Source organism: Camellia sinensis, chromosome 7 (genome assembly GCF_055761805.1).
Source record: "Camellia sinensis isolate YWXY chromosome 7, ASM5576180v1, whole genome shotgun sequence".
Classification (NCBI taxonomy): domain Eukaryota; kingdom Viridiplantae; phylum Streptophyta; class Magnoliopsida; order Ericales; family Theaceae; genus Camellia; species Camellia sinensis.
Window position 1 is genome coordinate 39,079,489 of NC_138967.1, and position 27,978 is coordinate 39,107,466.

General features: G+C 35.1%; 2 protein-coding genes across 8 annotated transcripts; one reads left to right on the forward strand and one right to left on the reverse strand.

Moving 5' to 3' along the window:
- Window positions 1-3,185: 3,185 nt before the first annotated feature.
- Window positions 3,186-9,150, reverse strand: LOC114262756 (GCN5-related N-acetyltransferase 9-like). 7 transcript variants are annotated; one of them, XR_014335223.1, is made up of 7 exons: window positions 8,782-9,149; window positions 8,322-8,521; window positions 8,137-8,208; window positions 5,741-5,828; window positions 4,966-5,106; window positions 4,773-4,856; window positions 3,186-3,350 (listed from the first exon to the last, which is right to left on the reverse strand). XR_014335223.1 is itself a non-coding variant. In XM_082877792.1 (7 exons), exons 2-5 carry the CDS (start codon window positions 8,350-8,352, stop codon window positions 5,091-5,093), a joined length of 285 nt encoding a protein of 94 aa, XP_082733918.1. In that variant the 5' UTR covers window positions 8,353-8,521; window positions 8,782-9,149; the 3' UTR covers window positions 3,186-3,350; window positions 4,773-4,856; window positions 4,966-5,090. The 7 variants fall into 7 exon arrangements, 1 of the variants encoding a protein (XP_082733918.1); XM_082877792.1 differs by having other exon boundaries at window positions 4,966-5,184; XR_014335219.1 differs by having other exon boundaries at window positions 4,966-5,828; window positions 8,322-8,512; window positions 8,782-9,150.
- A 1,430-nt stretch (window positions 9,151-10,580) lies between these two features.
- On the forward strand, window positions 10,581-26,924 carry LOC114262755 (uncharacterized). The gene is made up of 3 exons (XM_028203141.2): window positions 10,581-11,508; window positions 23,738-25,744; window positions 26,304-26,924. Exons 1-3 carry the CDS (start codon window positions 10,581-10,583, stop codon window positions 26,660-26,662), a joined length of 3,294 nt encoding a protein of 1,097 aa, XP_028058942.2. The 3' UTR covers window positions 26,663-26,924.
- The last annotated feature ends 1,054 nt before the right edge of the window (window positions 26,925-27,978 follow it).

Here is a 27,978-nt window from a genome sequence, read left to right on the forward strand (position 1 = left end):
TCTCTGTGTTTTGAACAAATTAGAGAAAATTGTAATTGTTTTTCTCTATGATTATTTTTCTAAGAAACATTTTATCAAACAAGTTAGCTTCAAAGCTCATAGCTATATGTTTTACAGTTCTAAAAAGAGTTTTGTCAAACCAAATCTCAATCGAAAGAGTCCATAGCTTGTTTCTCTGCAAATCAGCTCCATGGCATCAAGAGAGGAGGATACACGAACATGATTACAGAGAGCTGTACACGGGCTCTCTCTCTCAGCTTAGAGAGAGAAAGGAGAGAGTACACAGCAAGGAGAGACCCACACACCTAGACCATGCATGAGGGACGGGATGGAGAGGGCAACACAAAGAACGACCAGCTTCTCTCTCTATAATGGAGACATGCATACGGCAGACCAGCTTGTTGCTCGGACTCAGGACAACGTGGATGGAGAGGGGATGGGGTGAGGGACTTTAGACTACAAAAGAACAGATTGTGGACTTAATCCATTACTAAAAGTTTGATAGGGACCTTAGACCGATTTTCCCTTAAATAAAACCTTTATCCGTTCAAATTCACCCGAATTATACCCTACGTGAAGTGAAATTCTCTTCCACAAAACAATAGTTGTGTTTGGTGAAATTTTCTAAACATGATTCCACACCCATATTTAAGTATGGTATTTGGTTACAATTTTTAAAAATTAATTCCACACCACTTTTGAAAACTTGTTTCAGGCGAAATTTGAATTTTGAAATTTGGCCTACCCGGTTGTCCTCCCAGGCATCCGGCTGGTTGACCAAAACAGTGTAATTTTTTTTTTTGGCAATTGGCAACTGTTATTTTTTATATATTAAATAAAAAATATTTTTTGAATTTTTTAAAATTTTTTATGAGTTTTGAATAGAATTTTAAATTGTGTGTTTGGTTATGAGTTGTAAGTTTTTGAATCAAATATCATATGTCACATTAATTATTCCAAACTCAGTTCAAAACTCTTTTCAAACCTCATAACCAAACCAAATTTTTACACTTAAATCATAATACGGTTCCGATTGGTAGCTCGAATAACACGGCTCGAAATCTGGCTCGACACCAAAACGACGTCGTTTTGGTGTCGAGTTTTTTTTTTTTTTTTTTTTTCTTTCTTTCTTCCCTGGTTTTGTTGCAGAACGAAGAAGAAGAAGAAGAAGAAGAAGGGAGAAGAAGAGAAGGGAGAGGGAGGAGGAGGAGGAGGAGGAGGAGGGGATGGGGCTATAAAAATCGGTTGGAGGAGGAGGGGAGGCTGGGCAGACGACTGGGGCTGGTAGACGACGGTGGTGCTGCAACGTCGGTGGGGCTGGGCAGACGACCGGGGTTGGGCAAGGTGACGGTCTGCTGCGACGATCGGCGGCGGCGGTGGCTGTGGCGAGGCTCTGCTTCTCCTCTGCTTCTTCCCTTCCTCCTCTCTTCTCTCCCTCTTTCTCCTCTGTTTCCTCTCTTCTCTCCATCTTTCTCCATTTCGTGCCGTTTCGAGCCTCTAAAAATCGAATTACGAGTCATTTTCCATCATAATAATTCTGCAACTCTACCAAATGCAACCAATAGCTTTCTTGATAACGGCATTTGATGGGGGCACTGACATTCTTTGGGAGTAAAAAAATAAAAAAATAAATAAAACAAAACAAAAATACCTTCAGTTTCACTGCTATGCCTAGTTAGTTGTTTTTTTTCTAATGCATTATTTTAATATATATATATATATATATATATTCAGTGGCGGAACCACTAGGGTGATGAGGGATGCCATGGCCCCCCAAGTTCTTAAAAATTACACTAATACCTCTATATTTATGATATTTATAAAATATATATTAAGATTACTTTCTAATTTTTTGAAAATCAATTTATTAACTATCGATTTTATTAAATTTTTACAATGTATGATGATATAATTTTCAACGATTTCTCACACTATTTTATGGTATCAATATAATCTAGTCATTTTATTCATAGAAGTGGTGTATGCCACCAATTTTTTGGTTTTTTGTTTAAAAAAATCAAAGAAGATGTATACTTTTTATTTAGTAGATATTGTCAACCAACAAAATAGTATTAATAATAATTCAAAACTTTAGAAAATAAATTTGTTAGATTTATTTTTGTCCTCATAAATTCTTACTTTTCCACAACTCTTACATAAAAAATAACTTCTATTTGTAATATACCAAAATTAAATAGTTTTTTATGCATACACCTTAGCATCCTTTAGCATAAATTTTAGTTCCGTCTTTGAATATAATTTTTTTTTTTAAGATAAAACCCATGATTTGATTTGTGCAGCAATGCAAATTCCATTTTTCTCTAGCATTAAGATTTTTATATGAAGGATTTTTTATTTTTTTATTTAACTGGATGCTCGGCCTAACTTGCACGCAACTTGACCAACCTCAAGATTTTGAAGTTTAGAATTAGACAAACCTCTCATGATTCCCTAACTTGACTCGAACTCAAAACCTCTAATCACTACAAAAATTTCGGTTTTTTTGCGACGGAAAAATGCCGTCGCAAATACTCATTATACCGTCTCAAAAAAGTTTTAGCGACGGCAAACGGGGAGTCACAACAGAGGATATTACAAAAATGTTTTAGCGACGGCATCATGCCATTGCCTTTTTTTGTGACGGCAAATGTTGCTTTTGGCGACGGTATTTTACGGTCGCCTATAGTGTGTAAAAAATAGAGACCTTTTGCGACGGCACTGTTTTACCGTCACAAAAAATTTTATTTGAGACGGCAAAAATTTATGTCGCACACATTGTTTTTTTTTTTTTGCGACGGCATTGAATATGTCGCCAAAAAAAGTTTTGGTTTTTTGCGACGGTATGGTGCCCGCCGCAAAAAAAACATGCAATAATTATTGAAAATAAAAAAAAGTTACCTTTTTTTGCGACGGTTTGGTGCCGTCGCAAAAAAAAAAAAAATTATCATGTTTTTTGCGACGGAGTGGTGCCGTTGCAAAAAAAATAAAAAATAAAAATCCCTGTAGTAAAATTATTAAAAATATTAAAATTACCTGTATTAAATGAAAAATAATTGAAAAAGAAACCAATAACTGCATAATAATATAAAAATTCTTGTATAGAAATAACAATTTTTTCATAATAAAAATATTCTTGCATTCATTACTACACATCAACAAAATTACCCCATTACATAATGTTCCATAATACAAATATGATGTTTAAATACATAATGTTGTTCATAATTCAAAATAACATAAACCAAAATTAAAAGTTTTCCTCATCATTCTCTGTGGTACAAAAACAAAAATTAGTGGAATTCTTCACAGGCATGAAATCCACAAAAAGCAAACTTCAACTCCGGAAATATCTGGAAAAAAAAAAAATAATAATTAATGATAATATAATTATGTTTTAATATGTTAATTACAAAAATAACATAAAAATTTAACTACTATATAATTACAAAGATAATTAAGTAAATAATTTTGCCTAGACCGAAATCTGGCTCTAACTCCCAAACCGAGAACACGATTCGAGTCCCGTCTTTTCCCACAAGTCCCCCGTGCCTAGGCAGTCGTGTATGCCAAGTTTCGTGTTAATCTGACGCCGTTTGGCGATTTTGGGGGTGTTAACATCTTGAATTTTAAGTTTCTTAAAAAACTAGTTTGCCTAGAGTGAAATTCGGTTCTAACTCCCAAATCGGGAACCTGATTCGAGTCCTGTCTTCTCCCACAAGTCTTTCGTGCCAAAGTGGTCGTGTGTGCCAAGATTCGTGCTAATCTGAAGCTGTTTGGTGATTTTGGTGCGTTAACACCTCGAATTCTAACTTTCTTAAACAACTAGTTTGCCTAAACCGAAATCCGGCTCTAACTCCCAAACCGGGAACCCGATTCGAGTCCTGTCTTCTCCTACAAGTTTCTTGTGCCAAGGCGGTCGTGTGTGCCAAGTTTCGTACTAATCCGACGCCGTTTGGTGATTTTAGGGGGTTAACACCTCGAATTCTATATTTTTTAAAAAACTAGTTTGCCTAGACCAAAATCCGGCTCTAACTCCCAAACTGGGAACCCGATTCGAGTCTCATCTTCTCCCACAAGTCTCTCGTGCCTAGGCGGTTGTGTGTACCAAGTTTTGTGCTAATCTGTCGCTGTTTGGTGATTTTGAGGCATTAACGCCTCAAATTCTAAGTTTGTTAAACAACTAGTTTGCCTAGATCGAAATCCGACTCTAACTCCCAAACCGGGAACCTGATTTGAATTCCGTCTTCTCCCACAAGTCTCTCGTGCCAAGGCAGTCATGTGTGCCAAGTTTCGTGCTAATCCGACGCCGTTTGGTATTTTGGGGTGTTAACACCTCGAATTCTATGTTTTTTAAACAACTAGTTTACCTAGACCAAAATCCGGCTCCAACTTCCAAACCGGGAATCCAATTCGAGTCTTGTCTTCTCCCACAAGTCTCTCGTGCCTAGGTGGTCGTGTGTGCCAAGTTTCGTGCTAATCCGACGCCGTTTGGTGATTTTGGGGCGTTAACACCTCAAATTCTAAGTTTTTTAAAAAACTAGTTTGCCTAGACCGAAATCCGGCTCTAACTCCCAAATTGGGAACCCTATTTGAGTCTCGTCTTCTCTCACAAGTCTCTCGTGCCTAGGCGGTTGTGTGTATCAAGTTTCGTGCTAAAAATAGAAAATCCTTTGTCTTTCTTTCTAGTTATGGAATTAGCCTCTATCATTTTGGGCTGTGTACAGTTAATGTATGGTTATTATTAGCTTAGAACACAAAGATACATTTTATACCTGATCTTCTGGTGGTGGTGTATATGGAGTCTCATCTCCTGCAGATTCCCTAAATATCCGATGGCCACTCGATGCATTAGGAACCTATCATAGTGCATACATAATGTGTTAATCATATTCAAATTTTATTATATATATATATATATATGTTGTGTGAAAATTTAACTATCAAACAATTTAATTTATATCGAACCTGTCTGTTGGGATCCACACTTGCCCCCTGTGACACAAAGGCTATCATCTCAGCTCTTATCTACTGTAAATGTATAGAGAACTCTGCTTGCATCTCCTCCTTCAGCTCCTCCCTCAACTTATCCTTTAGCTCCGCACGAACCTGCTTGGTGATTTCAACAATAGTCGATGGCTGGGGTGTTGACCGTGATGGCCCAGCACCATCTTTATACACCGCGTTCTGAGGCGCAGTTCTCCCGTAAGTGCAACAATATCCATGTCCGTCATGGCCTATCAACTCATGGAAAATGGCATTCCTAGACTCTAAAGTCCGACAATCCTCAAGTAGCATGAAGAGTTGACGATTAAACTCATCTTGTATTGAATAAGACATACAAGTCAAATATGCTTAAACTATGTCCGTCATAAACTATGCTTCACTTGTCGAAGTAAAATCATGTAATATAATTAGTATCAATGTTAATATACATACAAAACATATATATAGACAGAGAGTTTAATGCTTCATTTGTTGCTTTTAAAAAAATCATCAACCAGGGAAAAAAAACATTATTGTAGCATCCACATCTTTAACAACTTCAGAGCAAAGTAAAATAGCAACCAAAACAAAAGAAACATAATGGTCAGAAGGAAAATATGGATGTACAAGGACACATATATTATGGACTTAATTATAAATGAAAATAAGAAGAGATGAGCAATTAGTGATAATGAAATAATCTGCGACTCCCAGTCATCATTGGCACTATCATAAGAAGAAATTGAAAGGCATGTACCTTTTGGGCTCAGCTATCATTATTTCAATCTCTGCCATTTGGGAATCATCCAAGTCATTCATGTATATATTCACATCACCAACCATGGCTGGAAAAAAGGGCATATCATTTATAGACATGAATTTAGCACATACAGATAAGCAACATAAAGAAGTCAAGTGGGGTATTTCATACGCATATAAAACTTAATGAAAAATCCATACACAGATAAAAATTAATCTCCCTCAGTGATTCAATTTTGACTTCTTCCTTCTCAAAGTAAGGTTAGTGCTTTTAAATGCAATCAACTAGTGGACAAGGTATTTCATATATTGAGAATAGCATTGGGAAACTTGTAAATGATAGGCAGTAATCCAATGATGAACATGGAAATAATAGAAATTTAAAGTTTATATGCATACATTAGCCATCACAAGTGGAAGTTTTCATCACTGAATTATATATTTAATATTAGAAAAGGTTAATAAACCCAATTAAAAATTTACTACCCCTCAAAAACACTGCATGAATAGAAAGTGAAGAATTAAATTCTCTTTAGCAATTTTACGCATTCATAAAATCCATGCATATGTGATCAATTATAATCTTAACCATTCAAGAGATGTCCCCACTAAAAAGCAACTACAAATTACAATCATTTTAGGTTATGTCTGATTCAAAGATTTCAGAAGAGAAAGGAAAAGAGAAGGGAGAAAGTGAAAAAATATAAGCTAAATTTTTGACACTTTTCCCTCCCTATTTCCTTTCCCTCTACAAATCTCTACTTAAATTCAGAAATCCAAAACAACCTTAGGGAGCAACTTCAGTTCCCAAGACAAGGAAACATCTACAATGCTTAAGCCAAGGTGTTCCAATTAACAGTATAATCAATAACAACCAAATATCTATATCTACATTAGTACGAAGTGACTTAATCATCTATATTTGTCATTCTTTTTAAAATTAATCAAAAATATTTGAGCATTTAGCAAAAATTAATGGTGCTTTAGCAAAAAGGATAAAAATTAGAGATTGTCATTTTTAGCACAACTCTATCCTCAACATCCAAAACTCTAACCTTTCTTATAAGTGCCAATCACAAAACTCAATTCCATAAAAAAGAACAATCAAATTTATCCAACAAATTCAAGGGAAGTTCACAGACCCAATTATACACGAGAATCGAGTCTTCACAAAACAAAACAAAACAAAAACAAAACAAAAAAAGAAGAGGGTAGGTAAGTCGTATATTTTATTCCAAAAAATTAGATATTACGATGAAGTTCATTACATGCCTAAAAGGCAACACGCCCTTCAAAAAGGAAAAACACTCCTAGCTACTAACACACAATATAATCTACTAAATAGATTTAAATAAGCTCAAAGCGAGGCTAAAGCAATACAACACATTGGACAAATAAATTTTAAATAAAGTTCAGTCCAATCAACACTATTTGGTCAAGAAAACCCACCAAGGCTTCCAAACCATCCCATGGTCTTAAACAAAACCGCCCATGGTTTTGAAACAAACCCAGCATGGATTTGAACAAACCAGCAGCAAACACTGCAGCAGCTCCTTAGCAACTTGGCAGCAGCAACAGCAGGCACACATGGAGATCATTCGGCCAAAACTCCAGCTATGCTGGAACAAAATACCATCTCCAACAAATATAAAAATCTCATGGGAGCCCACAAACTCAAGCCTTTTTGATATCACTCTAAATGGCCAATCAAAGATTTCCAGAAAAGCACACAGAAATTTACCCATCAACAAGAATCACCACAAGATCTTGCGTACACAAACAAGAATCTTGAAAGGAAAGGGAAAATTTCATAGCAAATCTGGATAACCAAAGTGGGTTCTTAGTTCTCACCATGAAAGCTAGCACACAAAAAATGGAGAACACTAGAAAACACCCCATCCACCATGTAGAAGCAAACTCTTGAAGCAAGAGAATGGATAACCCAAGAGATTAGACTCTATAGCATAGAGGAGATATCTCAAAAACACAAATCTCCCCGCAAAATAAATAAATAAATAAATAAAAATAAAATAGTGTAGCCCAGGGGGAGGCATCAGGGTACTAAGGGGAGAAGATGGGGTTGTATAACAGCCCCCTTTCCATGGCTGTGGAAAGCCATAAAAAAAAAAATCTCTAGAGAGACCTTTTTCAACAGTGGTTAACCTTCACAAAATTCATACAAGCACAATTATAAGCACATATGTGCATGAAATTATCAATACAATAAAGAAATTTCATTAATGTCAAGTTATCAACAGTACTCCACGCTGAATATACATGACAACCAAAATTCAATTGCAATTGCAAACAACAAGAGTATCAAAGAACAGTAATAAAATAAAAAAATAAAAACCATTCAGTAAATAAAAGAGGGGGTGTGCAAGTCCAACTGACCTTCAACATGGGCATCTCCATGGATGAAGTCTCCAACAACCAATTCTTTATCCAAGACTATAAAAGTCTGCTCTGTAGAACAAACCCAACTTCAATAAGGAAATAATTGATCAAAACAAAGAGAACCCAGTTGAGATATTGATGAGAGGGAGGGAGGGGGGGGGGGGGGGGGGGGGGGGGGTTACTGTGGGGGTCTTGGGTCCACGAGAGCTGCATCTAGTACTCCTCATGGTGATGATTAAGTTGATTCATGCAGGCAATAAGAGTCATGCCTCTATGTCACCTTTTTCTTCTCCTCCATCAAATGGCATCACAATTCCATTTTTTCCATTGCCACCATCTCCATCTCCATCTCCATCTCCATCATCATACCCATCTTCAAATTCTAATCAACCTATTAGTGTCTGTTTATTGCTTTTAGACCTTCTGCTCTTTTTTTTTTTTTTTTATCTCGTAATTAATTTTTATTTTTTGTTGGTGTATTATGATGTACTATAATTTAAATGGATGTGCATGATAAGAGATGAAGTCAAAATTAATAAAAAATGAGATTTTGTAAATAAATTAAAAAAAACTACTAAAAGTAAACACTAGCCAATTAATCAAAAATGAGATTTTGTAAATAAACAAACATAGAGCACTTACAGCTCTGAGAAGGAAACTCCAGCGAGAGTGAGATCTGGAGGAGGAGATGGAAGGAGGAGGGAGTTGAGAGTGGAAGGGTTTGCGAAGGCCGTTGTTCGTTGCTAGCTGTCACTTGTTGCTGCTCATCATTGTCGTCGTTCACCCTCGTCGTCGTTCACCCTCTTCAATGTATGGCATTGCTGAATGCTAGAACCCTAGAAAGCTTTTAGGGATTTTGGAGATTTTGGTTTCAGCAAACTTTTGGGGATTTTGGGGATTTTGGTTTCAGAAGCTTTTAGGGATTTTGGATTTTGGTTTCAGAAAGGTTTTTAGGGATTTTGGGAGAACTTGACTGCGAATGGGAAACAAATGAGCATGATAGAAAATTTTTAGTTTATTGCGACGGCATATATTAAACCGTCACAAATGATAAACATTAACAAATAAAACGATGCTGTTTTAACAAGACTTAGTTTGCAAAATTGTCCACGATTTGCGACAGTAACTTTTTCCGTCTAATTTTTTTTTTTTGACGGTAAACCAGGCGTCGCAATTGTTCCTGTATTTTTCTTGTGCATTCATTAGCGAAAGGGTCACTATCGTCGCAAAAGGTCAATTTGGCGACGGCAGATACAAGCTGTCGGAAAAGACTTTTTTTGGCGACGGTGCCTACACATCGTCGCAAAAAATAATTTTTGGCGACATCACCAACACTGTCGCAAAAAGCTCCATGTTATTTGCCTCGTTTTCTTGTAATGAATCTTATTTTTAAATTTTTACCACTCGCCAAACCCTTAAAATTTATAGTAAGGAAAGAATTAGTGAAAGCCATTGGTACAATAAAGTGAGGTAGCATGGCAGATGGTGTTCGAATATGAAGTGAACACACACACACACACAAAATAATAATAATAAATAAATAAATAAATAAATAAAAAATCACTAATCAATTAGAAAACCTCGAATGGTTACACAGTTGGGTTAGTGGAAGTCTTAATTTTGTTTGTGCCTCGTTATTGATTACTGACATCATACAAATAATGTTAAATCACCGTTGCACAATATTTATTTTCCAAATGTAATCACCATCTATAGTATTATTCAAAGGAAAATAAGATACAAATATTTTTGGATTAATTATATTTTTAATTCAAAAATATGAGTTTGTGCCACCAATATTAGAATTGCACAATAGTTGGTTCCAAATGTAATCACTATAGTATTACTCAAAGGAAATAAGATATAAATATTTTTGGATTAATTATATTTTTAATTAAAAAATATGAGTTTGTGTCACTAATATTTGAATTGTATCAATTTAATCCCCAATATATAAAATTATTTTAATTTTTTTCTAATTGTATAAAAAATGTTTCAATTTAATCCCTCAATATAATTCTATTATACATTTATACACTTAAAAGAGGTTTCAATTCAAACCCCAATGTTTAAATATATAACAAAGTTAAATCGAAGAATTAAATTGAAACACCTTTTATAAAATATAATTGGAATCACATTGACATAGTTTAAATATTGGGAAATATATTGAAACACTTTTATATATTAAGGACTAAATTAACACAATTTAAATATTAAAAAAATCAAAATGACACAAAACTCCTAATTTTTGAGGGAAAAACTCATTAAGAATAAGCACCTTTCTTAAATTATTAGTCAAATTTTGATTTGAAAATAAGGATGACAAAAGCCAAACATTATTCTCATGATGTCTATATATAAATTATGTTGGTTTGTTATTGCTCTTCCTCAAACTGTGTGCTCACTTCCACTCTTGTTTCCATATCTAAGTTATCTCCATGGAGAAATCTTGGTTCCTCTATTTAACAGCAGCAGCAGTAGTGTCCTTGGCACATTACTGTTTCTTACCTTGTTTGGCTATGAATGTTCCCAACTCCACCACTGATCAATTTGCTCTTTTAGCCTTCAAAGCCCATATCACTTTCGACAATCCTCACCATATATTGGCTGATAACTGGTCCTCAACCACCTCAGTCTGCGATTGGATTGGTGTCTCTTGCGGCAAGCGCCACCTCAGAGTGACAGCCTTGAATCTCCCTGACATGGGTATTGGAGGCACCATTCCAACCCACATAGGAAACCTCTCATTTCTATCGTACTTCAACATTATCAACAACACTTTCCATGGTCATCTTCCAGGTGAGATGGCTCGATTGCATCGCCTAAAAGTTGTCGACTTCAGAATCAACAATTTCGGTGGAGGTGTTCCGGCATGGTTTGGAAACTTACCCAAACTCCAATACTTGCTTCTCTCAAACAACAGTTTCACGGGTTCGGTTCCAGCTTCCATTGGCAACATATCAACATTAGAGTCTCTCGATTTAACGTACAATTTTCTGGAGGGAAGAGTTCCTGAAGAAATCGGTTATCTTCCTAAACTGAAGAGGGTAGAGATGGAATTTAATCAATTTTCGGGGTCTATACCGCCAACCATCTTCAACATCTCATCACTTGAAATGATTGATTTCACACATAATATGTTGTCTGGTAGTCTTCCGGATGATTTGTGTGTTTTTCTTCCGAAACTTAAAATTCTTGCTCTTTCTGTGAATGAGTTTGATGGCCAAATTCCATCTACTTTGGGTGAATGCAGACAGCTTCAAGTCATATCATTGTCTTCCAATAAATTCAGTGGTTTCATTCCAAAGGCAATTGGAAATTTAACTTTCCTTCAGATTTTATATCTCGGTCTTAACAACTTTAAAGGTATGATTCATTTTTATAGACCTATTTGGCAAGTTTTTTTTTTTAGTTTTTTTTTTGGACTAAAATGATTAATAAAAATAAAATAAAAATTACTTACAACACAAATTTAACTCTTTACACTCTCATAATATAATTTTTTTATTTTATATTTGTATAAAATCTATAATTTTTTTTATTATCCTCATTCATAATCTTCTTCCTTCTCCTTACGCCCAAAACCTAAAAGTCATGTTTGTTTATGGGCATGGGAGGTGGGAGAATAATGCTTGGGACCCCCTTTTGGGGGTCACCCCTCACCCCCCTTTGCCACGTGGCAGGGGGTGATTGGAGGAGTAGGAAAAAAAAGAAAAAGAAAAAGAAAAGGTAACCAATGAGAGAGAGAGGGGGTCAAAGGGGGTGGGGGAAAAGGGGGGATGAATCATTACTCGGAGGTGGGATTGTAATGCTATGGTTGTGGATGGGACTCACAACTTGTTTGGTGATGATTTGAGGAGTGATAGCCGAAAATCGATATAATCAATATGTCATATCTTTGAAAATCGAAATAATTCAAGTTTATCCTACTGAGTTTAGTAAATTTATAATTTTACTCCCAAAAATATGACATATGCCACTTATATACATATTTTTTATTAAAAAAAATACTAAGAGTTGTAATTAATTGGACCAAAATCATAATTCAAGATGAAAATCGAAACAATTGAAATTATAAAGACCAAAATAATACAAAAAACTAAAATAAAGGGACTACTGTCACAATTTACCCATTCTATTAATTTAACTAAGTAAATATTACTTCGTTTGTTAATTTTAAAAATCAAATGATTTGTCGGCCTTGTAATTAGTAGATTTTATTGACCAATAAAATGCTTAAAATAATGGTATAATCGATTATGAGATCAGCTGAATAGTTCAAAACTTTAAATTTAAAAAAAAAAAAAAGGGATAGTTAGATTTTATTTTATTATTTAATGAAATTCTTCTCCCAAAATGCTTATTATTACCTCGTTTGGAAATAAACTATTTTAGTAATTTTTTAATTTTTTTACAAAAAGATATATAAAAAAGTGGAGAGAGTAATGTGACAATTTATAATAATTTTTTTGACTACAACTGAAAGTTGCCAACATATATGTTGAATTCCCAACCTCTTTTTCATTGCAAGTATCTAAGTGTTGCCTTCAATAAATATTTCTTTCACAACGCTTATATAAAAAATTGTCTTCAATTAGTAATTTATCAAAATTAACTCAATTTTATTATGCATAAACCCTCCCCCCAGGATGATATTTATCATATTTTGTTGGTGTAATGATTTGTACTACTCATATCTATTACTAGTATAATAATGATACTAAAGATGATAAACAAAACACGATAGATAAATAGGATTATCATAGAATTATTGATCTTAAAAATTTTAGGAATATGTTTGAATCTTAAATTTGTGAGAAAAAGAAAGGGAAGAGAAAATGGATGAAACAAATGCTAATTTTTTTTTTTAACAAATCCCTTTCCCAATTTCATATTACAATTTTTTATTGATTAAAACAGTGGACTCTAAATTTTTGTGTGGCATCAATTCAATACAATTAAATTTCTTTCTATCTTTTGGTTGCCTTAGAAAAATAAGAAGAAAATGGATTTTTATTTTATTTTTTGTGGGTTTGGTTATCCATAAAAATTGGAGAAGTATAAGTAATTATTTTTCTTTATTTTAACAAATTCAAGATTCTAAAATAGTATTAAAAAAGGATTACCAAAATTTGAGCACCAGTACATAATTTGTCTATTCAAAAGTGCAACCAACATGTAGAGCTGCAAATGAATTGAGCTGTTCATGAACAAACTCGGCTTGGCTTGTTAAGGGCTCGGCTTGGCTCGGTTCGTTTAGTAAACAAGCCAAGCTCGAGCTTGAATATTAGGCTCATTTAGTAAACGAGCCGAGCTCGGAATCGTATAAGCTCGCGGCTCGTCAAGTTCAGTTTGTTTATCTTTATTTAAAATTATATAATAAATATATTATTTATATATTAAATAATATCAATAATATTAAAAAAAATATTATGTAAACGAGCTCAATCCCAGTTTTTTATTGAGCTGAGCTCAAACTCAATAAATGAGCACGATAAGTAAACGAGTCCGAGTTCGAGCTTGAGCTCAGCAAAGCTAGACTCGGCCCGGCCCGGCTCGGCTCAATTTGTTTGCGGCCCTACCAACATGTCTGCCTGCCCATTTGAAAAGAAACTTTATTTTAATATATGTATGTTGCTATTACACAACACTCTGTAGATTCAATTCGGAAATTATTTATTATTTTGCAGGTGAAATTCCACATGAACTCAGTAGTCTACATAATTTGGAGATGTTAGGTATCGAATCTGCCAACATCACCGGTCTCATACCATCTTTTATCTTTAACATCTCTTCATTGAAAGGGCTTAATCTACACACCAATAATTTATTTGGTAGTCTGCCAAGGAATTTGTGCTCGCATCATTCCTCGCTCCAAATTATTTATCTTGGGAACAATAAATTGATGGGAAACATTCCAAGAGCAATCGGCAACTGTACCTTGCTTTCAATATTTGCTATGGATGAAAATAACTTGATAGGTAACCTATCCATCTCTCAAACTTTAGTTGCTGACCTTGGAAAGGGAATGGGCACTAATCTTTATCACACTAAACACAAGCCCTTTTTATTTTTTTTATTTTTTATTTATTTATGTTGTATTTGGAATCATATATTTATATAGCAATTTGAAAAAATTAGAGAAAATATTTAACTTATATTTCATTCATGTTATCCTCATCTTTTCATTTTTCATTTTCAAATCCTTATCTCAATTCTTGATTCAAACACAATCCTAATGTCCTCAAAAACTTTTCTAATTTCTTCAAATTATAAGAATTAAGTTTAGGGGTGCAACTTGAGCTGGCTCAATCCGAACAACCCGAGCCCAGCTCAATTTTTTTTAGGACTTGGGCGAAATATTTTTAAATTTGGTATAGGCTGAGGCAAAAAATTCAAAAATCCAAATTAAATTTGGACGGGTATGGACAAAGACATCAAACAACTCAAGCAATTCGAAACCCGAATTACATATATATATATATATATATATATATAATTATGTAATATAAATTATTAGTCGCTGGACGATGTTAAAATAATTTAGATCGTTATATCATATTGAATATATATTATACACACAACTAACACAACACAAAAAAAATATATTTTTTCACTCATAAAGTGTAAAGACCACTATAGCAGCATCTTTCTTACATTACATAAATTCTTTCTTTTGATTTTATTAATGATTTTATAAAAGAAATGTAATTAGAGTCTAACTTTAACAAATTAAATAACTTACGTGCACTAAAAAAAAGACAACTAAAATTTATGTGCAATTTGGAAAATTTGAATTGAACTTGGGATGACACTCTCGGGTTACAATCGAAACTTAGACAACTCTCAACACAATTTAGATTTAGATTTGGATTTGGATTTGGATTTGGATAACCTCTCAATCCATACTAACATGTCAGGTTGTTATAGCAATGTATCATATGATTTCCAAGATACATCTATGCCTTGTAAACTTATATGCATTGATTAACTACTCATTTGGGTAACGCATATAATTATCTAAGAATAATGCTATATGTACTAATTAGTATATTAATTGATGATATGGTATAATTTAAGAGGTTTTGGCATTTATAATTTGTATAATGAGTGGGGTCATTAATAATGTCATAATTAGTGTTAGTATACTAGTTAGTACACTAATTGATACATGTAGCACCGCCGATTATCTAACCCAAGTCCAATAAGGAAACCTCTTCTTCATCCAGGAAATTCCATGGTGTATACTTTATGTACCATTGGTTATGTATGGGAAAGAAATAAACCTTCTCGTATGATCCTGTTGATCAAGTTTGTGCTCCTCCAAACAATGTTGCTTTGCCACCTGAAAATACAAACGTGAGCTAACCGGCGGGTGTGTGCCGGAAACCCCTCTGATGCCTAAGTCAGCAACTAGACAATAGACAATAAGCTCTATGTATTCTAGAGTAAGAATTGGGATACCTCTACAAAGATCTGGTCATGAGCTTTTATAGACTTTACTTTGGCACAATCCTAGTAGGATTCTAACTCTCTCTATGAGAGTCCTCCTAGGAATCACACACCCTACTCATTACCAACCAAGTGAGATGGTTTTGCACAATCCTAGTACGACTCTATTCTCCTTAGCAGAGTCCTTCTAGGAGTCATACTCCTACTCACTACCAACTAAGTGAGATGGTTTGCACAATCCCAGTAGGACTCTTACTCTCCTTAGCAGAGTCCTACTAGGAGTCTCATCACTGCAAGCCAAGTGAGATGGCTGAACCTTTTACCTCGGTTTATACATTCTTGCCCAAACTGCTTTATCTCGGTCCCCTGTCCTTCGGACCGTGTGATCGAAAATCGATCTAACGGATGCCACCCTGCCGAGCTATACACAGTTCGGCCCCTTGCCATTGATGCTACCTCCTTTTAATAAGCTGCTGCAACCACATTGAGCTAAGTTTCCTCGGTCACACGTTTAAGAAATAATGTAGATGGCGCCCGGCCGAGTTATATCAAGACCGGCCGAGCTATACCAAGCCTGACATCCTTTCTCACCAATACCTCGGCTAACCACCAGGCCCACTTATTTCGGCTGACATCTTTACTTCGGCTAACATTGCGGTCAATCAAGTTACTTCGGCTCTGTGATCCTTTAAGCACTACTACCAGTCTTGACTTTGAGATGACGTCCTGCAGAGCTATCCTTTAGCTCGGTGCTCCCCCCACTGTTACCTCAGTTTCATCTGTTTAGACGGAGCTAACTCCAGCAGTCTTCGACCGAACTAACAAGAACGAGGTCCAACTTGCGAAGCCCAAACACCTCGGCCTATGGTTCGGCCCAAATCCGTAATATGAGATGTCTTCTTGGCCTAAGACCGAGCTACTCCAGCCCTTATCTCGGCCCATTGCGCAGTCTAGCTCTTAAAGAAGACTCTTCCTAGCTCGGCCCAATTTGTTTACAAATTACCCTCTCAGGTTACGATTTTTGAGTCAATTGTTATGACTTACCGTATTGTTAGTTATGATACACTGTGATATTGGTTTTGACAAAATTTTAGTTATGATCCAAGAGTTATTTGGTTGAACTTCATAATGTTTAGTTATAACTCAAATTTTTTTTCCCCCAATTATAACTCCCATAGTATTGAATTATACCATTTGTAATAATCAAACTTACAAATGACATAACTTACTGTGTGGGAAATTTTCCGACCACACTGCCAGCTCAGTAATTCAGCTGGAGAGCATTGGCAGAATAGATGGCACCTGACTGACCTGCAACAGAAATATAAGAATCCCGCGGTGGTTCGTCCACCCAGGGGCACTCCAACGATCAAGTCAGTATATCTCTCAAAGATAATCAATTATTCAACTCACAAGCTTGAGCCTAAAAGCATCCCTTAGACCCATGGGGGTGCCTCTCTTTTATAGCCAACATAAACCTAGTCCCAATAGAAGCCTAACTTCTATGGACTCAGGATTACTGCTAATCTTGGACTCCCAGTAAGATTAGGATAAACTCTCTAAGAGTCTTATCTTAATACAAACTGAAGTCTTCTCTCATTCTAGGACTCTTGTCCCTCATCCAGGTTGAGTTCCCTTTTCATTCTAGGACTCTTGTCCCTTATCCACTTATCTCGGATTCCGATATCTTCGGAGATAACCTCGGCCTTGCCGAGATCACCTCGGCGTCACGACCAGGACACGTGGTACCTCGGCTGACACGTCGGTGTCACCTTGCCATGTGTTGGTACTCAGAAAATATATCCCCACGACTGCCCCCTAGGTTCTATTACCTCGGCATTCCGAGGTGATGGAACCTACACTGTTCGTTCATCTGTGCCCCTCTATCCGAGATCAAACTCGCCGACCTCAAAGTTCCCTGGACTTTATTGTCCACTGGCGTCAAAAATCAAGTTTCATGCTTTCCAAGCTGCTTGAAATCGCACCTCCTAGCCAAGGTTCTGGTTCCATTAATTCGTAAACTCCAAGAGCTTTGCAACTGCTCCACTCACACTTTCTGGTGAGTTCTCGATTTTCAATCATCTATTTGACTTCGGTGATTTTCATATCGGCGTTCATTTTACTTTGTAGGTTCATAAACTCTTTACTTGCTATTTAAGCTCAATCTTTCATAACTCTTCTGAATTTGTTTACTTGCCATCTGTTGCCTTCTATTTTCGTCTGTTTTCAAGTTTTGAATTGTTTGAATGCCTGGCACTGTTCTTGTCATATCCACTTTCTATTGCTAGCATCGTGTCTGGGTCATTACTTTCTTGTTCTTCACATACTTACTTAGTGCCTGTGCACTTGGCTTTATTCTTGAACTTTGTCGTCTTCTTGACTATTTTTCTCTTTTTTCATTCAATCCTCTGGCTTTTTCCCTTTCTAGCTCTTTTGCTTAAATCCGTCATTGTTCCAAGCTTTCAAGCTTCTGCAACTGTCTTCGTTTCTCTCCTCCAGTGAAGCTTACGTCATTCTATCATTGTCATCAGACTTGGCAATTCTCATTCCGGCTTCCCTCTTTCTGGTAAGCCACTGTTCCTCCTAGTTTTATTTCTTGTTGCTTTCCAAGAAGCTCTGCTTTATTTTTAATCACCATTGCTGTTTTACCTGTTGTTTCCAAATCATCTTCTTGAATACACACTGTTCACACATCTGTTGATTTCTGCCACTGTTCTTGGCTTGACACACTTGTGCAATCTTTTTGTCTTGATTTCCTGATAGCTTCATCACCATTCTTGGTTACGAATTACATTCTTGTTTCTGTTTTCTGTGTCTTTTTCCAGATTCTTGCTTTCAATCCTTGCCTTCAAACTCCGAGGTGCCAATCGCCGAGAAGAGCCTTGATCAAACTCTTTGGGAGATCGATGCTGAGCTCGAGGCCGAGAAGGCTGCTGAGAAGTCTTCCCAACTGTCTTCTATATCCTGCCATTGATGCCGAGTAGTTTTGTTTCCTTCTTTTACTCCTTGTACCTTGTACCTTGTACTTTGTCTGTCTTTGTATGCTTTTAATCCGGCTGACGTTCCATTTTTGTAGTCTGAATAATTTATTTTTCAATATTCAGGCCGAAGTGTCTTCTTTCTTCTTTAAATGCATTTCTCTGATTTCTTCTTTGAATGTATGTCTTCTTTTTTCTGCTCTTGTATGATTCTATACTTAGAATAATTTGCATGTCTTCAAAGTACACCTTGACTGTGCAATCTCTTCGGGTAAAATACCTCTGTCACAACTTCTAATCTTGCTCATCTCAACCTTGTCCTAACACTTGAAAATATTGTAACAAATATTTTCACAAGTGTTGCTTAGGACTTGTCACTTTCTCAATGTCTTTTATCAAGACTTCAGTTTTCCATATTTCAAGTTTTGACAACCTGGTAGTCTCGGCAAGTACGTAGATATTGCTTGAACTTGATTTTATCTTGTAAATTTTTCTCAAAAATTTCAACAAGTGTTTTAACTATCATCCTTTATCATAACCTCGGCTTAACTTCAGCTTGTAAATTTTTCTCAAAATTTCAACAAGTATTAAACCATCTTCCTTTATCATAACCTCGGTTTAATTATAACTTGTAAATTCAAATAGAATTTCAACAAGTGTTTAAACGAATCTTCTTCCAATACGATCTCGGTTTAACTTCAACTTGTAAATTCACACAGAATTTCAATAAGTGTTAAATATCACATCGGTTTAACTTCAACTTGTAAATTCACACAGAATTTCAACAAGTGTTAAATATCATCTCGGTTTAACTTCAACTTGTAAATTCACACAGAATTTCAACAAGTGTTAAATATCACATCGGTTTAACTTCAACTTGTAAATTCACACAGAATTTCAACAAGTGTTAAACATGACCTCGGTTTAACTTCAACTTGTAAATTCACACAGAATTTCAACAAGTGTTAAATATTACATCGGTTTAACTTCAACTTGTAAATTCACACAGAATTTCAACAAGTGTTAAACATGACCTCGGTTTAACTTCAACTTGTAAATTCACACAGAATTTCAACAAGTGTTAAACATGACCTCGGTTTAACTTCAACTTGTAAATTCACACAGAATTTCAACAAGTGTTTAAATATCACATCGGTTTAACTTCAAATTGTAAATTCACACAGAATTTCAACAAGTGTTAAACATCATCTCGGTTTAACTTCAACTTGTAAATTCACACAGAATTTCAACAAGTGTTAAATATCACATCGGTTTAACTTCAACTTGTAAATTCATACAGAATTTCAACAAGTGTTAAACATGACCTCGGTTTAACTTCAACTTATAAATTCACACAGAATTTCAACAAGTGTTAAACATCATCTCGGTTTAACTTCAACTTGTAAATTCACACAGAATTTCAACAAGTGTTAAATATCACATCGGTTTAACTTCAACTTGTAAATTCACACAGAATTTCAACAAGTGTTAAATATCATCTCGCTTTAACTTCAACTTGTAAATTCACACAGAATTTCAACAAGTGTTAAATTTCACATCGGTTTAACTTCAAATTGTAAATTCACATAGAATTTCAACAAGTGTTAAATATCATCTCGATTTAACTAACTTTTAAATTGTTACAAATTTCAAGAAGTGGTAAACATCATATCGGTTTAACCAACTTGTAAATTGCTACAAATTTCAACAAGTGGTAAACATTATGTCAGTTTAACCAACCTGTAAATTGCTACAAATTTCAACAAGTGGTAAACATCATATCGGTTTAACCACCTTGTAAATTGCTACAAATTTCAACAAGCGGTAAACATCATCTCGGTTTAACCAACCTGTAAATTGCTACAAATTTCAACAAGTGGTAAATATCATCTCGGTTTAACCAACCTGTAAATTGCTACAAATTTCAACAAGTGGTAAACATCATCTCGGTTTAACCAACTTGTAAATTGCTACAAATTTCAACAAGTGGTAAACATCATCTCGGTTTAACCAACTTGTAAATTGCTACAAATTTCAACAAGTGGTAAACATCATATTGGTTTAACCAACTTGTAAATTGCTACAAATTTCAACAAGTGATAAACATCATATCGGTTTAACCAACTTGTAAATTGCTACAAATTTCAACAAGTGGTAAACATATTCTTCTTCTCTCTGCCCCCTACATGGCTTCCACATACTCCTTTGCGAACCTTATAAAAGGTCTTCAACCTGGCTAACTGCAGTCCAACCTTGTGTGTTTTCTTTTTTATCTTCTGGGATCTGAGATTTGCTTACTGAGCTCTTCTCTTTTCGGACTTAAGTGCCGAGATCTTGTCCGCTAGAATTTTGGATCTGCTCACTCAGGTTGAGCTCTTCTCTCCTCGGACCTACTTATCTAGGCCGAGATAATGTCTTCTAGGATTCAGGATCTGGAATCCGGGATCTGCTCACTTAGGTTGAGCTCTCGTCTTCTCGGGCCTACTTGTCTAGGCTGAGATCATGTCGTCTCGGATCCGAGATCCAGGATCTGGAATCCGAGATCTGCTCACTCAGGATGAGTTCTTCTATACTTGAATGTTATCTCGGGAGCGCTCATGCCCCCTGTCTTTGCATCCCTTCTGGAAGGGTCTTCGTTCCTCCGCAGGTATCTATCCTTCCATACCTGGAGGTCATCTTCGTTGTAGTATCCGCTTCGATCTGTTGTCTTTGGTGCGTCACCTTCCTGGCCGGCGTCTTTCACTCCGTGACTTTGGTCATGGGTTTCTGTGTTGCTATTGTCCCCTTCAACGTCGAGGTTGATAGATCTCCCATTCCCAGCAGGAGCATTGTCTCCAGTCTGATCCTTCTATCCGTCATTGGCCATCTATTCTTCTTTCTTTCCCACAGACGACGCCAAATTGTGTGGGAAATTTTCCGACCACACTGCCAACTCAGTAATTCAGCTTGAGAGCACTGGCAGAATAGATAGCACCTGACTGACCTGCAACAGAAATATAAGAATCCCGCAGTGGTTCGTCCACCCGGGGGCACTCCGACGATCAAGTCAGTATATCTCTTAAAGATAATTAATTATTCAACTCACAAGCTTGAGCCTAAAAGCATCCCTTAGACCCATGGGGGTGCCTCTCTTTTATAGCCAACATAAACCTAGTCCCAATAGAAGCCTAACTTCCATGGACTCAGGATTACTGCTAATCTTGGACTCCCAGTAAGATTAGGATAAACTCTCTAAGAGTCTTATCTTAATACAAACTGAAGTCTTCTCTCATTCTAGGACTCTTGTCCCTCATCCAGGTTGAGTTCCCTTTTCATTCTAGGACTCTTGTCCCTTATCCACTTATCTCGGATTCCGATATCTTCGGAGATAACCTCGGCCTTGCCGAGATCACCTCGGCGTCACGACCAGGACACGTGGCACCTCGGCTGATACGTCGGTGTCACCTTGCCACGTGTTGGTACTCAGAAAATATATCCCCACACTTACCTATGTGTAAGATAGTATTTCTCATCCATCCATAGCATAAGTCAACCATTCATAGTACAAGTCTCATTTTTCATACCATCTCCAAACCAACATAATAGAGCAAAATATAATCCAAAATATGATAGAGGAAAGAAAATAATAAATTAATGTAATTCCATCATCCCATGAAAGTAAGTTTAAAAACTAAACTTATGTATCATTTTTCTTTAAACATACAAATATATAGCATTATAATCATGGTGATCAACTCTTTTTTCATTCTACGGCTGACTAAATCCTAATTCCCCTAATCTATATTATTTATTAGTAAAAGTCACTTTTTTTTGAAAGACTCTATGGGCTTTAATACATTAATATAAATTTCTTAATTTTTTTTTAACTACTCTTAGGTGTAACTCGAATGAAAATAGTTAAAATTTATTTAATTTTAAATTATTTTTTCTATATGTTTTAAACAAATTTTATGTTATTATTTAATTTTTAAAACTATTTTTTTGATTATTTATTTATTTTCACGCATAACATAGGTATTACACTTGTTCCAATTGAATTGAAGATTCAACTCTATTTGGTTTGATTTTCTAAATTTTTTCCAAAAAGCCTAAAACTAATTTAGTGAAAAAATCATAATAAATACAAAACACTCATCAGTTCATATTGTTTACATTTTTTTAAGGAAAAAATAATTTTTAGATATTCAAAATATATTTTTTACAGTTTATTTTTGTCAAACTAATTCCTATTGTTTCGAGAAAAAAAAATGAACCGTAAAATTTAAACCAAATGGGGTATATTTTGAGTAGAGCTTTCCTTCTTTTTTTTTTACTGTTCTTTTTCTTTTCTTTCTTTTTTTTGGGACATGTGTAATTTTTTTGGGATAAATTTCACTAACATCATCTAAGATTTGAAAAAAATAATAAAATAAACCCCCATAAGTTTGATATAATTAACTGGTCCCTGTAGGATTATATAACACTTGACCCCTTTTTCATTAGTAATTATTTAGACATATAAATGAAAAATGATGTTGTCATCTCTTTTACACATAAATATATATTTTACCTTGATTATTCTTGTATTTTCACACAATCTGCATTAGTTTTGACCTCTTTAACTTTATTAAAAAAGAATTCGGTATAATTATACTAAAACAATGAATTTGCTATATTTTCTTTAAACATAAGGAAATATTGGTGTAGTTTATCCTTATTTTCATCTTTCACCCTTTATAATTTCTTGTCATACTTATATGTTACAAAATTGAACATTGAATTACATGTTCCTCCCATAATATTTAGGCATCTTGAATTGTCAATTAGGAATCAAAAGGTTAAATTTCTCATCTACATATGGTCTTCTAAATTTGCCATATAGTACATGGAAAATACTAATAGTTACTCCTACAAGGTAAATGACGAGTTATGTGGTAAATGACGAGTTATATGAAGCAACCATTATAACTTCACCAACAGAAAGAAAAAAAAAAAAAAGATGTCAATTGTACGAGTTTGAATATTTTGTCTTGATGCTAGTTACCAAGGTGAATGCCTTAATTAATAATTTTTCTTATTGAAGATTTTTTTTGGGGGGGGGGAAGGGGGGGGGGGTGTGGTTAAAAAAGTGGTTTCCATTGATTTTTTTCCCCCCTTCAAGTTTCTTTGTTTTTACATTTTGGCAGGTCTGATACCAGAGGAGATTGGTGAGCTTCCAAATTTGAGAGAGCTAGTACTTGATGCTACCAACTTAATGGGTGCCATTCCAACATCAATTTTTAATATCTCATCACTTGTGACATTGTCGCTTTCGGAAAATAACTTCTCAAGCAATCTTCCATCAAATATAGGGCTTTGGCTACCCAATCTTCGTGGCCTCTCACTTGCAGTAAATAAACTCACTGGAATTATTCCCGAGTCAATCTCAAATGCTTCTAAACTTACTCTTTTAGACCTCAATAGCAATGCATTTACAGGTTCAATTCCAAAAATGCTTGGCAATTTACAACTACTCAAAATTCTCAACTTCGTAAACAACAATTTGACAAGTGGATCATCTGCTTCCTCTCCAGAAATGAGCTTCCTCACTTCCTTGGCAAATTGCAAACATTTAAAATATTTGTTCATAAATCAAAATCCTTTAGATGGCGTTCTTCCAACAACCATTGGAAATTTCTCTGCTTCCCTTGAGAACATTCAGGCAGATTATTGTGGAATCAGAGGCAACATTCCTAGTGAAATTGGTAATGTAAGCAATTTGGCATTCTTGTCTCTGCAACAAAATGGTTTAACCGGATTCATTCCCTCCACAATCAAAGCGTTAGGAAAGCTTCAAATATTGCATCTTTCCAACAACAAACTACAAGGGGCCATTCCAGATGATATATGCCAACTTAAGAACATGGGTGATCTACGATTGAACCAAAATGAACTTTTTGGATTGATTCCTGAATGCTTAGGGAATATTACATCCCTAAGGTATCTCTACCTCAATTCCAACAAACTAACTTTCGTCATACCTACAAAGTTGGGCAATCTTAAAGATATCTTGGAAATTAACTTGTCCTCGAATTCTTTAAATGGCAATCTACCACCACAACTTGGGAGTTTCAAAGTTGCAATACTAATAGATTTTTCAATGAACCAATTCACAGGCAATATCCCAAGTACAATTATAGGTTTGCAAAACTTGGTTACTCTTTCATTGGCGCACAACAAGTTACAAGGATCTATACCTGACTCATTTGATAGCATCGTGAGCTTGGAATTCTTAGATCTATCCTGTAATGATCTCTCCAATGTAATCCCCAAGTCCTTAGAGACATTGTCTCATCTTTCATATCTCAACGTTTCTTTCAATAAGTTAAGAGGACAAATTCCAAATGGGGGACCTTTTGCAAACTTCACTGTTCAATCTTTCATGTCGAATGAAGCATTATGCGGTGCACCAAAGTTTCAAGTCCCGCCATGCCATACTAGTTCCTTTCATCATCTGAGGAAAAAAAGAGTGGCTCTAGCTTTATATATTTTGTTACCTATTGCATCCATACTACTTGCTATGACCTTTGTGTTCTTGTTCATAAAATGTCGAAGAAGAAATAAAACTCCATCCAATGTTGATCTCTTACCAACAATAACACCTCCAAGAATCACATACCAACAGCTTTTCCAAGCAACTAATGGGTTTAATGAGAGCAACTTGCTTGGTATGGGGAGTTTTGGTTCTGTCTACAAAGCTATCCTTGAAGATACCACAATTTTGGCTATAAAGGTATTCAACTTGCAAGTAGAAGGTGCATTCAAGAGTTTTGATGTAGAATGCGAGATAATGCGACACATTCGTCATCGCAATCTTACTAAGGTCATTAGTAGTTGCTCGAATCTTGATTTCAAAGCTCTAGTACTTGAGTATATGCCTAATGGGAGTCTTGAAAAGTGGTTGTATTCTTATAACTATTTCTTAGATATGTTGCAGAGATTAGACATAATGATAGATATTGCATGTGCTTTGGAGTATCTTCACCATGATTATTCAATGCCTTTGGTTCACTGTGATTTGAAGCCCAACAACATCCTACTAGATGATGATATGGTTGCACATGTGAGTGATTTTGGTATTGCAAAGTTATTAGATTTGGGGGAGAGCGTCACACATACAAAGACCATAGCAACATTTGGGTATATTGCACCAGGTGACTTCTAAATTTTAATTTATATATTCACATTTTTGTGTTTTCTATATATGCTTCCAATTTATATAGACATGCACTTTTCATATTATAGCACAAAATTTTAAATATAATTTTCATTGAAATTTTTATGATTTTGTTGACAATGGGCTAAGTCTTTAAATAGTAAATTACACCAACCTCCATGGAATAATGATAAAAATACAATAAATTTTGCAATTTTAACATAATTATATTGACCACCCTTTCAATAATAGAAAAATTAACAATGTTAACTTTAATAAGTAAATTATTTTTTTGCCTTTACACATTATATTTTTTATTTGTCAAATTTAACAATAATAATAAATAACAAAATTACTCTTTTTTTCCACATGACCACCACTACATACCCTTCTTTCCCAAAACAACTCACCCATCCAACATTTACGACCATTACATACCCCTCCAACACTGCCATCCTTTAGTATGCCACGAATCCAACCACTGACACATGCCACTTGCTACAACCAAAATTCTGTAATTTTCTTGACAACATGACATTTCTTTTGATTGTATGTAGAGTTTGGATTGGAAGGATTAGTATCCATAAGCTGTGATGTTTATAGTTATGGAATCTTGCTTATGGAAACATTCACAAGAGTGAAGCCCACTGATGAAATGTTTTTTGAAGACATGACAATGAAACGTTGGATAAGGGAGTCACTACCAAATGCAATCTCTGATGTTATAGATGCTAATTTGTTTAAGCTAGAGGAAGAACACCTCACTACAATTGTATTGCAGTGTGTATCATCCATCATGGAATTGGCTTTGAGTTGCACTGCAGAGTCACCCGAGGAGAGGATTAACATGAAAGATGTTCTTGCAACACTCAAAAAAGTTAAACTTTGGTATCTAGCAAATTGTGGAAGGAGTTAAAAGATGAAAAGTTGGAACTTGAGTATCTAGCTAATGGAAACATTCAAAAAAGTTAGCCAGATGCATCTGTAGCTAGTAGTGATTACGTAGTACTTGAATTACTTATTTTGTATGCTTTTTATTTTTTATTTTTTTGGAAACCTATATATATGGTTACAGTATGCATAAGTAGTTAGCTTGAAGAACTAAAGAAAAAAAATGTAGTTAAATATAGTAAATGTATTTAAATATGTTGTCTCTTTGAGACTTTATTTCCACCCCATGGTCACTAATTTTGAATTAATATACTTTTGGAAATCCAACAACTTTCAATTGCCAAATGTGCAATAATTTTGTTGGCTCAACCATATCAACAATCTTAACATATATAGATTTTTGAAAGAGAAGCATCAATAAAACTTTGCTTCAATAATTGCTTTAACATTACCACCACTTCTATTCTTATTAAAAAATTTAATGAGAATAAATCAATAAAAATGAAAAAAATAATTAGATTACAACAGTGTTGTCATGTGATCCTATGGAGCAACAAATGACCATCATACTATATTGTGCTTATTTAGAAAGCTAGAGAAGTTGGGTTGGTTCCTTTTTTGACGCTAGCCCAGTTTATAGATGATGAAGCAAGGCAAGCCCCAGAAAGTATAGACTGGTTCCCAGCTCCATCTTGGCCAGCATCATACTCTCGATGGGTTGGCGTCCTTAAAGCAACTACTCATTGTTTCGTTGCCCCAACCCAAGGAAGAGTATTTGGTGAGGAGCATTGTTTTGAAGGAGGGAAATTTGTGGTTGAAAAACTATTTCAAGGAGGCGTTTGGGCTGGAGTGCTTTCACCAAATGATGCATGCGGATTGAGCAAACCACTGCTGGCCTTTCCCTCTCTTCTAAGAACTATTGATATAAAACCCGCTTTTCCTTTTTCCCTTTCACAAACCTTTTAGGGTCGACATGCTTCCTTATTGGCGAGAATTTTCTTCCTTTGATGTTGTCTCCTCACTAAGCACACTTGAAATATGAAGCATGAAATTGAAAGATATAAATTTGAACTATTTTAGAATAAAAAATATTTGTTGCAGATAAAAAAAGAAGTTATTTGTGTGATAACATATTTTTCCAAAATTGAATGAAGAATTGAAGCAATGTACAAGATGAATGAAGAATTAAAGCAATGTACAAGATTTGTCAACTTGTACACTATGGTGTACCTAAAGGAGGGAAGAGAATTAACATTGTAGAGTGCTTAAATGACTTTCCAGGGTTCCTTTAAAAAAAAAAAAAAAAAAAAAAAAAACAAACAAACAAACAACAACAACAAC